Source organism: Cololabis saira, chromosome 2 (assembly GCF_033807715.1).
Source record: "Cololabis saira isolate AMF1-May2022 chromosome 2, fColSai1.1, whole genome shotgun sequence".
Lineage (NCBI taxonomy): Eukaryota > Metazoa > Chordata > Actinopteri > Beloniformes > Belonidae > Cololabis > Cololabis saira.
The window spans coordinates 21475381-21487476 of record NC_084588.1 but is presented as its reverse complement, the minus strand read 5'-3'; the positions used below and the strand labels follow the sequence as shown (position 1 = coordinate 21487476).

Here is a 12096-nt window from a genome sequence, read left to right as displayed (position 1 = left end):
GCAGCAACAGATATCTGCGGTGCTTACAGGAGTGATCTAATTTTAAAGCCGTAGTCTATCATGACTATTAGACTACATTTTAAATTTGTGTATTCATAAGCAAAAATTGTGTTTGGCCAGAGATGTATCTTGTATTTGACAGGATGATTTAATGAATGCATATTACCTTTCCTTTCCGTATACAGGAGTTTATTGTTTCAAGGAGATCAGGCTTATTCTTCTCACTTTTAGGCACTTCTATTATTTCTTTCCCTATTAGCTCGCCTTGTTGGTAGCCCATAGTGGACTCATAGGCAGGATTCACATACTGTGAAGGAGAGGAAAGAAGAGTGTTCAGGCTTTATCTGAGATGGTGATCCACACTGAGTTCAAACACAGTTAACTTATTGCTTCTGATGAATAATGACAAAAAAAGGATTTGCTGCCTATTAGATGGAGGTTAAAACACAGTGAGAACACACGGGCTACAGTGTTTGGGGCCATTCAAATGACAGAAACTGCAACTATTGCTGAGATTGGAGATCATAAGACCCGGACAGGCAAACAGGAAAGGAGGGGAATGGAGCGAGAGAGAGAAGGAAAGACATGAATTGTTGGAGGGGAAAAGCTTATTTAAAAAGAAAAAAACCCCACCTGAATAACTTGATCTTCAGAAGTGATCTCTATGGCGTCTTGGCTTTGTTCCAGCGCTGTGAAAATGGCACTCCCAGCCCTTGTTTGAAGAGACAAGAATATCAAAACCGCTGTTAACATATGGAATATTGTCCAACTTCTAAATAAGCATTTAATTATTTTCAGTTCAGATCAGGCACTAGAATCTGACGTTAAAAAATGAAATATTTTATTGCATATCTTCCTCTGAGGGGCTGACTGATCTGGAATTCAACTTCTATACTCTGCAACAGTACATTTAGTTTCTTTTCCAGATAAAAATCATAGTGTGTCACTATAAAGTGTTTCACATAAACTACAAAAAATATCATATTAATGCATAAAGGACAAAGATACAAAACAAAACCCTCACTAAAAAAAAAAAACTGAAAACCCTCACTACCTAAAAGTTTGCCTGAACAATAAAAAGTATTTTTTTCTCTCAAAAGAATGAATGCCATCAATGTGACTTCTTAAAAGAAGCAATCTCCCCAGAGTTTTAAAACAGGTGTCAGGGTATCTCCAACAACCTCTGGCCACATGAATTTGATTCTGAATGAATTGGATGAGACTCAATCATTCTGAGGAGCTTGACCATGACAGGCCTTGAATTTTTGAATTTTTCTATTTGTTCCATTTAAGAGCTTTGCAGCAGCACCACTTTGTACAATCTGAAGATTATTGAGGGCTTCTTTTTTTTGGTTAAATAAAAACACCAAAAGGTCTCAGGCTTGACTGGACAGATGAACTAATGAGTTAACTAGGTCTCTGATTAGTGGAATCACACTGTTCAGTGTGATGATCAGGCATCTTCCTTATCAGAGATAAGGGAAAATAGCCATCTGTTAATCATTTCTTGATACTTAAAAATGAGTCAAGCATATCTACTACTACTACTACTACTACTACTACTACTACTACTACTACTGCTACTGTCATTTAGCAGATGTTTTATCCAAAGCGACTTACATCTAAATATCTGACAATTTATGAAATTCAGGGTCTTTAATGGTTCAATGTATGCAAATATCATCACCCTAACAGTGACACGAATTACTAATAGTATATCATAGAGAGATCATTTATATAGTGAAACTGAATAGCGCTTAGGACATAACCCTGAGGGACCCCATATGACCGCCTTTAGCTTCTGACGTAAACTGATTAATACAAAATCCATATCTCCTGCCGGAGAGATAAGAATCCCTCTAGAATAGGTTCTTGAAATACCCTACAAATCATGAATTGTATTGAGGTGCTGGGATCTGCTGTATCAAAGGCTGATGTAAGTCCTAACTGAACTACAACTGGGAGTCCTCCAGAGTCTGTGGCCATCAAAATATTATTATCTATTATTGGCTGTAACTTTGAGAAGGGCACTTTCAGTGGACTGCAATGAGCACAACTCACCTCAGTTTGAACTGTGCCAACACCTCTCCATGCTCCAACTGTAGCAGCTCATTGTAGCAAGCCATCATATTGGCATTTTCCACATATCTCTAAGGGTCAGAGCAGCAAAAGTCAAACACAACTAAAACGGGTTTGCAACACTGATAAGGATTAACCATTCTCACCCTATTAAAGCCGGCATTGATCAGCGGCATCACAGAGGCCTCTTCTCTGTCTGGCCTTAAAAAGAGAACACATGTTAGCGCCGAAGCCCCACGTGACAAATGCTTGTTTATGGAACATCAGAGGTTTGCTACGTATGACAGACTGCAGGCCCACAGACCTTGACTCCGTTGATCAATTTTATTGTGACAATAATCCTAATCATTGGCTATATGAAAAGACAGCAAGAAAAAGCCTTTAGAAAAAGGAAAAAGTGAGTATTTACCTTTTCACAACAGCGACTATCACAGTGTTTTCTGAAGAGTTGACCGCTCTAATTGACCTGAATGTAAACAGAGGGAGCCATTTAGCCAGTGAGCAGGCTGATGGAAAAGCCCATGGCATCAAATCAATGTAATTTCAGTTTTTCACGCTCCGATTCTCCTAGGCAGGCAGAGCCCAGTGGTGGAGCCCTGTGAGCAGGCCGAGGCCTCTGAAAGAATGCAGTGTACAGGGCCACTCATCCGCCTGTGGTTTTACCCAGCCATGGGTCATAAAGGCCCTTTAGTTTCCCCATCAGAGCCTGTGCGTGTACACTGAACATATGGATTGGCCAAAATGAATAGAGTTAACATACACGCTGGGCAGGGCAAATGAATGTTTGTAAATGTGCTTTTGGTTTGGGCAGAGGCTAAAGATAGAGAGTGGTATGGCCAGGCATCGCTCATTTCTCAGGGACATGACTAGGTAGCATGCAATGGAAACTGGGGAGCCCAAAGTGAGCGGACCATTTACCCCCCCCCCCCCTCCGAGTTATAATGACAAGTGTACTGTAACACATGAAAGTACTGCTAGAGTTGGCCCTATCCGGTTCATGTGGCCTGAATAAGGTTATTGGCCTTAGATGACTAGCATAGTAAATTTCAAATCCATTTCAAATGTGTTTCCTACACCAGAAAACCAACAGGAGTACTCTTAACCTGCATGGCTATTCTGCAATTGCCAGGGGACACAAAGGAGACTCAAAGAGGCTCAAGTAATTAGAATAACAGAAATCACAATTTGTTTCGATAAATGTTTTCACATCATCTTAAAAGGAGCATGAGGCAGGATTTATGAAAAAAATGTGTATACGTTTTAAGTTTTCTAGTAATAATGTCAGATGAAGCGTTCCAAACCAAAAAGAATGATCCCTCTAGTGTATCTCTCCGTTGCCTTGAACAGGCTGTGTGCTGCAAAATGCGCTGCAATTCTGGGCCCGAATTTCCCGCGCTATCCTGCGGATGTCACGTCAAATGACGCTGCATGCGCGTTCTCCCGTGCCGGCTTAGCGGTTGGCTGCAGTAACCTCGACTGTCGTCGTGGCGCTAATGAGTCTCATTTCTTATTCTTGCCTCATGCTCCTTTAAAGATTGAGTATTAAGGTGAGAACATACCAGGAATTGCATGTGTAAAAACAGGTTATCATGCAAGTATAAATAGTTGGCAAAGATTATGTAATAAGTGGTTAGAATAAAGTCCTAAAAACAAAGGGACGTTCTGGAAACAGGTGGTAAACATTTGTGTATAAATGGATAAAAACATTCAGAAAAAATTGTGGATATAAATAGTTAAAATCCCAGGAACAATTTTGCCAGGGTATGAAAAGTAATTACTCAATGTTGACAGTGTTTGGCTTTTGACTTCTTTTGGCATATGGAAGTTGAATAAACCCTGACTTGACAGTACTGACCCACCTGTGAAACACTGACGGTTGAACTATTATTCTTTACAATATCAACTTTCATATAATTAAATTTGGTTAAATTCTAAGAAGTTCTAACAAAGTTGACGGATTAAGTTTCAAAACAAGCGTCCTTACCGGCATAGTGCTTCTGCGTCAAAGTGTCTGGAATGTCTATGGTCAATGATGACGAGGTCGTGATGCTTCTCCGAGAAGCACTGAAGGGCCGACTCAGGTGTTCGCGCCACATTACACCTGTAGTTGGCCTTCTCACAGGCCCAGCAGAAGCCATTACTCTGACTATCCTCTTTGGCAAAAACTAAAAGTACCTAAAAAGGAAAGACATTAGTTATTTTTATTTCTATTAAAAAAACAAAAAGCAAAAAAACAACATGGTTCACTTATCTAAATTGAAGTTCAAGTGGATTTCACTAGAAGCTATGAAACACAGGGAAAGTGATTAACAGAAGGGGGAATTATATCTACATGATCAGTGATTGAAAAAAAATAGGTGTGTGTAGGGGGTGGGGGAGCAGGATCTCCTCTCTAAATAGATTCTATGAAAAAGGATATTGAGAATTGCCTTAAAGATGGGGTGGAAATGTTAAAAAAACCTCCACAGACAAAGCAAGCTAAGTTCCCAACTGGCATCACAAGTGTTTGGGAACGCCTGTGGGTCTCAGCCTGGAGGGAGCCAAGAACTGTTGACATCCTTTTATGTACAGGAACAAATAAGCTTATTTTTACTTATATGCATGTTCATTTTTCCATGTTTTAGTTCTTAAGTAAAATAGTTAGGGATAAACTTCCGATATCTGTCTATTGGACCCAACGTGCTTTCCGATTTAAACTGACATGCACAGATGAACCAGCAGATGCTCAACTATTGACATTTAAAAAAAGGTATATTAACTATTTTTAAATGCTGACATAATAAAAAAAAAAAAAATAAATAATAATAATAATAATAATAATAATAATAATAATAATAATAATAATAATAATAATAATAATAAGTATTCATTTCATTTCTTTGACTTTATTTGTTCAATATGCCACAAAAATACAAGTGTCGCTACAATTTCTGTCCGATTAACTCTGTGCAGAAGTGTTAGCTTTTTATCTTTTATTTTTAAATCTGGCATACTACCCTACCCTGAAGTACTGCAAATCTAGCAATATGTAAAATTATGTAGAGATAAATATTAGAAAATGGATAGATCTATTTTGTATCCACTGGCTCTGTGATGTCACAGAGGAATTCTAAATGGATCGCCGACTAACGCCTTTCAAGACCCAATATACACAAGCAGTAATTGTGTTATGGTGGAGTTGTTCATTAGGAAGACACCCAGACACTCAAATATATACTTTCAAGCAAGGAAAATAATTGTTTTTGTTTTATGTTCCCTTGCCAGAATGACGATGTGACTACTATATTTAAAAAAGTTAGAAAATTGTATTTCACAGAATAAGAAAATGACTGAGATGCTTAATATGCAAGTATACAAACATATTTACTCACAAGTGATGTGGTTAAACCCTGTGGTGTACGCTTACTGCAGTTTAAGCATAAGCGCTACAGTAAAACATGATTTTGACATTGCAGTGTAAAAACAGCTCTGTGCTGTCATCATTGTTGAGTTTCTGCTCATTTGCGCCTGTCGTTTTAATCAGCTTACAGTGTGACCTCAAACCCCTAGTGGACAGACCCAGATTGATCAGGCTCAGCTCTTACACTTGTGCGTCACAGTTTTTATTGTCCGCTGCCATGATCTATGACACAATTAGTTGAGGTGGCCTTGACTGGCTGCAGCTCTTCCAACAGTCTGCCAAGGCTGTGGCTGAAAGTGCTGCTGCTTTACCGTCAAACCAGCCATTGAGAGCGCGCTCCATCTCTGCCAGCATACTTTCATGAACCCCCCCCTCCGTCTCCCCCCTACTTGCATAAATACTGGACAAGAGCGTTGGGCCCGCCTCCACGAGCTGTGCTGCACTAAGAGCAGATTCATGAGTCACTCTTTCAAACAGACGTCAGCTCCAACTGTTGGCAGGGAGCTGAGGCAGAGTAAATGTAAAGAAAAGGAAGCTTGTTCTACTCATTTAAGTTTGAACCACACCTGTAAGGTTGAGTTAGGTCATAGGAATCCCACTTTGTTGAGAAAACAGCAACTGCATGAACTGGTTGTTTTGAAAAGCTCTTGATTGCAAGTTGACAATTGGTGTGGCTTTCTTTAAGAGCCACGAGGTCCGGTAGTGTAAAGCAGCTGCGAGGCTGTTCGGTGTGAGAGGTGTTGCTAATGCAAACCATATACCACATGTATTCCTTACAAGCAGTGAAGAGTGTACAGGTCATAAATACATAACCTCGAAATCCTGCAACTATGTTTGGTACGCACAGGGAATTAGATCAGAATTCCACATTGGGATGTTGGTAGAAAAGTCAACATTCCCGTAGAGTTGGAGGAACAGTGTAATACAGGCCGAGATAAGGGTTTTTCAGATGTCTGTACCGGTACCACATGAACAGACCTTGCTCAGTTTTAACCAACACACAGTGGGAAATGATGATAAACAACTAACCATTTAAAATCACATTGAAGCAAAAATGTTTCTGAAACGAGGTCTTTGCTCTAAAGAAACTGCAGTAGAAAGAATCGTACAGACACGAACAGCTGGGGGGGTGGTGGGTGGGGAGTGGGGGGGTATTCTGGCAGAGTTTGATCACTCCATCTAGAAAACATCATTGTTGAAAACGGAGAGGACCCGGCCAGATCCTGTGAAGCGCGAGAAAAAGAGGAGGAGTAGAAAGGAGGAGGGCATGACAGGATCAGCTGTGAGTGACAAAAACAGGAAGGGGATATCTCTCTACCTCGTTTCCCTACTGCGGCCACATTGGAGTGCATGAGATAATAAGGCAGAGTCTACATTCACACTCTCTGTTGCATTTAGTTAGAGGGCTTCCCATGTACTGCATTTCTGTGGCTCTCATTGCCTTTACATCATCTCTGTTATTCTGTGTTGTAAGTTATTGTGTACAAAGTGTGAAAGTAACACTCTGTGTTTGTTTCTTTTATTCTGAGTTGAAGAAAAACACAGTAAGAAAAAAAGAAGTAAAATTGAGGGTTAAATACAATGCTGTTCATTGTTGTCTGAACCGTCTAAATCCCAAAGTGTTCACTCACATGATGAAGAAGAGCAGCACATTTAGAACAGCAAATGCTTGGTATTTTTGTTCAATAGCTAATTGAATAAGACCATTACCACTAGAACAATTTATTAATGCACACAGGATATTATTATGAAAGCAAATGTAAAAGATAAAATCTAAATGCATAAACAGTTCCTAAAAAAGCCAACTTATCCAAGTGTCCATATAACAGGAGTAACACAAAGCAAAGGCAAAAGTTTGAAGTGTACAAAGGACCATTGAACATCACAGACGGTCCAGTCTGCAGCGACCACACTGCCGATCCTCTGTGCAGTTCTTCCAGAATGTGTATTGTTCATTATGGTATGTTCTTGGTCATAAATGTTTGGCCCTGTTGCCATGACAACACAAGGCCGCACTGCACATAGTACAACCATTAACATTTTTTCCTCCTGGTTATCTTTTTTTTGAATGCTTGCATGGATTTTTTTTTTCCTGTTCAAGTTTTTTTTTCCTTAGAAAGATGTGGCATAGTTGACAGATACCCGATTTCTAACTGAAATCAAAAAGCTAATTCAAAAAACATATAATCAAATATTGACAGTCACACCAAGTTTAGCGCCACTGCTAACCTGTACGCTCCCAACATGGTTCAGACACAGATGTTCCACAGCAGCCGCTTTGTTTTTGTGTGGAAAGCCTTAATGCATTCATGCACATAAGCATCACTCACACAAAAGTTTGGCATTGATTTTTACGATACCTGAAGTGGATCTTTAAATAACTTCATTGGTCCAAATTGCACCTCTGTTAATGTGGTCTGAAAGATAACAAAAACAATACAAGGATTAGATTTATTCTTTTAAAAATGGCACATTGTTTTAGTTGCTTCATATTTTAACAGAATTTAAGTCCACAGAGACCTCATCGATGTTCTTCACACTTACTACAAGAACGTACTGTCCAAACCAATCACAGAGTCATAGCCAGTAAAAATAAACTATCTTTAACCATCATTTACAACTGGGCAGTTTCATTCTATGTAATATACCAATCAAAGTAGAGAAAACCCTATTTGAGGATGTCTCACTTTGAAATGTAGATACTAGTTGCTCCATTAAGTGTAGATGCAAAATATCTCAGATAATGCTAAGAAAGAAAAAATAAATTAGAACCAAAACCAGTCCAGATCCCAAATTAAAATCAAACTTTGACCTTTGAAAGTCCTGCCTTACTTCTGATCCAAACTGTATGCATATATGTTTAAGGTGACATTCACAGTTATTGCTCAGTTTGTTTTGGTCCAGACCAAAGCGGAAAATGATACATTTTACATTTAGTTTGGTTAAGAAGTAGAAAATCCTGTTCTTTAGGTGTTCACAGTGGTTTTTCAACACTGGACAGAGCAAGAAACAAAACATAAGAAATGTAAACAAGATGATAGCCTGATTATACAGATACTTAGGTGTGTTTGAAAGCAGAGGTGGGTTTCTTTCTTGTTTGCGGTGCACCAGTGTTCGGGTGGTAGTGTTCAAACTAACAGGGCATATGCACCAGAGTTCACTTTATTCAAATCAAAAACTGAATAATCTTGCAAACACAGAGGCAAAATTAACTTCTCACACAAGTCCCTTGGCTGAGCTTGTTATGATTTTTGATGCAAAACGTATGACTCCACTCTAAATTATTCAACCTTCACTCTGCAAAAATCTGTTTTTGGTCATTGCAGTTTACATCAATTTACTATAAACGGTAACAGATGAAATGATCAATATTAACTGTTGCATCACAGTGCAGTGCTCTGGTAGAAAGTCTTTGGTCCTGCCCATAGACTGTATAAAACAATGAACAAAGCATAAGGTCACATGACCCAGTGGTTTCTGAAGAGCGACTGATGCCCCTTTTTCTTCATGCAGGTTCTACAAGCAGACACGCCAACCCAATGTCAATCAAAAGCTAGCTTTGTTTCCAGATCATCAAGCAAACCCCATCGAAATGTCTGCAGAGCTGCAGTCAGACATTTATAGCAGAATATACTGTTTAACATGTTAACTCGATGGCCAAATCAAAAAGGACAGTCGCGTTTAGCTGATGCTGGGTTCATATAGAGGGCTGTTTGCTTTGCTAAGAGCTGTAGCATGACTGTAACAGTTGAGAATGTGATAACAGTGAGTCATTGGCTGAGCCGACTGTCAGTCAATCATATAAGAAATAAATATAATGCTTTATATTCTCCTGGTGTGGTAACCCCCCCCCCCCTTCAGAGGTGTCATGGGTATAAAATCCAACAATTAAGACCAAACCAGGCTGTAAATATGTTTATTTCTGCTCTAAAGGTGACCTGCTTTTGCCGCCAGCCTCTAGTGGCCAGATGAGGAAGTGCAACAAATTTTAGTTTTGCATGAGCCTCAACCCGGAAGTTAGATGACTGGTGCTTTTGTCCTGCCACTCACCTCATGGATATTTTTACACCATTACTCCTATGGCAACTGCACTTCCAACAGTGGCCTCTGTCAGTGGACAAGGTGTCTGACTGCACTGCAAAACAACACCTTAAAGACACCGGCACAAAGAAGCATGCGCTTGGTCTCAAAACTCACCAGATCTTAATCTAAGAGGGCATCTTAGAGTTGCACTAGAACAAAATTGGCCCAGTGAAGCCCACCTTGCAACTCCATAACCCTAACATACTTTGCAACTCCACCAACCCAAAGGAACCACACTCAATGCAATAGAGCCACTTTAGATACGTAATCTACAAATTCTAAAAATCATATAATGGACAACTTGACCATCACTGAGATTTTTTTCAGTGAATACATCTGTATTTTCACTTGTGCAATCCTCCAAAAGGACACAGTATTTTACCATTTTGCTTATTATTTTATTTTCCCCAACCATGCACTAATGCCATTGTACTAATTTACACACCACAACTTCCCACTTGCTTTTTCCTGTTGCTCCACCAGTTTCTTACACAAAACTAAAAATGCTAAATGACAAGATTTAAACTTTTTGGCCTATCAATCGTGACATTAAAGTGATGCTGACATTATTGCATCTTAAAATTGTGATTCATGCAGTGCACATACCCTTATCCTTATGTCACTGACTGAATTATATTTGACTGACTGAATTATATTTTGACTCTACAGCTTAGTTATGGCAATTAAGATAGAGATAACAGGCAAAGACAGGTTTTCAACTCATGACAATTCCCCTTCATGAGCTTACTCTTTTCTGTCTGCAAATAATTTAGCTTCCTTCCTGCTAAATGGGACCCAGCTCAGGGGTTAGTAACCACAGCAACCAAGCCCTTTGCGGGCCACCATCCCTCTAGAATTCCTCTTCTCCGTAAACAATCTACACATGTGAGGGGGAATACAGAGAGGAATTTTAGAGCACGCCGGGCTACAGTAAATCACTTCTTGCTAAATTGTAAGCCTTCAGAAAGTTCCATGAAACAACAAAGAGGGAGAAAAAAAAAAGAAGCTGATTAGCCCTCGGTTGTAGCCAAATTGACGTCATCACGACACTAGACTGTTTGTTGCAGTTGTCCACAAACAAGGAGTATGAAATCAGGATGCCTACAAGCTGATGCTTTGTGATCATCTGATCTTTCACAGACACGAGGACCAGGTCTCATGACAGCCTCATGTGTGCTGGAGAGACAGCACGCATGTTAGTGCGTGCAGCTTCATAACGGCAGCTAACATATATGGAAAATGCCACAAACTAATTTTCCCCCAGGAGGATTTGACTAAACACGACTCAGTTTTTTTTTTTTGTCAGATTAGATCTCAAGTGTTCTGGCCATGTGTCGATTTTGATCATAGATTTAAACCTCTCTCTCTCATATATATATATATATATATATATATATATATATATATATATATATATATATATATATATATCCACATACATATATATGTATGTAGAGAGAGACTACTGCTGAGGGAATGTAAGATATTGAATTTACAGATACACATGCGCAAGATTAAAAAAAACAAACCCATCTGTGTCTATTGTGATGATTTCTGTTTGTTTTGTTTGGTGAAGTAGTTGAGGTCAGGCCTTTGACGTACAGAGTTTGGCCACATTGCCTGCAGCTCGCTGCAGCTTAGTGAGAGCAGTGAGCAGCACTCTGTCTCCATCCAGGGAGACTTCCCTCTCTGACAATGACACAACCAATCCCACAGCAGCTGAGCTTGTGTAACTCGTACAGCTTGACACACACATACGCACACACGCACAACCACACACACACACAAAGTTAAAAGTCTGCCAGCCTCTTCAGGCAACATTCAGCATACACATACACTGCAATGAATCATTTAGCCAAGTATTTGCATCCCGCAAACATCACGTTGGCACTCAACCAGAGGCAAACAAAGCAAGGGGAAATGGGTTAGCAAGTAAGCCACGGAGGCAAGCTGTACGGACACGGTGTGTACGTCTACATAATCCAAGTCCAGCTATATGCTGCTATGTTGTTCCCGTCAGACTGGGACTTCACTCTGTGGCAATGTGCGTCTGTGCCTGCACACGGCCACTCGCTGAAAAGGCAACAAGTTTGTAAAGCAGTGCGGTTTAGTGTATATGTAGCTGCACTCAATGAATGCGTTCATTATTCAAATGCATGAAAGTTAATCTTGACTGGCATTTTTGAGAAAAAAAGTGAAAGAATTTTGTGGTTTTATAGTTTTACTTCTCAATAAGCCTCTTCCGTCCATATAATAACTCAAAATTTAAAATTTAAATCAAAAATTTTGCTTTCCAAATGTGAATCAGTGTAAGGAAAGACATTCTTTTGAAATTGAAATAAATCATCTAAACTTGCTTTAACTTCTTGTAGGTTCAAAATTACTACTTAAAGGGCATTGGAAAAACAACAAGGCCGTAGCCCCTTGTCATAACTGGGGACCAAGCATGGTATGAGATATAATACTTTAATGAATATTTATTAAACAAATTAAATAAATCATTTATTAAATAAAACAAGGGACAGTGTCACATG

The 12096-nt window shown here is 39.4% G+C and overlaps 1 protein-coding gene across 3 annotated transcripts in view; it reads right to left on the bottom strand.

Moving 5' to 3' along the window:
• Nucleotides 1-12096, bottom strand: part of pde8a (phosphodiesterase 8A) — a 68265-nt gene that overhangs the window by 22783 nt on the left and 33386 nt on the right. The window contains exons 2-8 of one of the 3 annotated variants that reach the window (XM_061740422.1): nucleotides 7840-7896; nucleotides 4064-4254; nucleotides 2489-2545; nucleotides 2226-2280; nucleotides 2062-2150; nucleotides 634-712; nucleotides 167-307 (exon numbers count right to left, since the gene is read on the bottom strand). In XM_061740422.1, the coding sequence (XP_061596406.1) occupies nucleotides 167-307; nucleotides 634-712; nucleotides 2062-2150; nucleotides 2226-2280; nucleotides 2489-2545; nucleotides 4064-4254; nucleotides 7840-7896 (669 nt within the window). The remainder of the gene's footprint in view (nucleotides 1-166; nucleotides 308-633; nucleotides 713-2061; nucleotides 2151-2225; nucleotides 2281-2488; nucleotides 2546-4063; nucleotides 4255-7839; nucleotides 7897-12096) is intronic. The other 2 variants (XM_061740439.1, XM_061740431.1) reach the window with 2 other exon arrangements.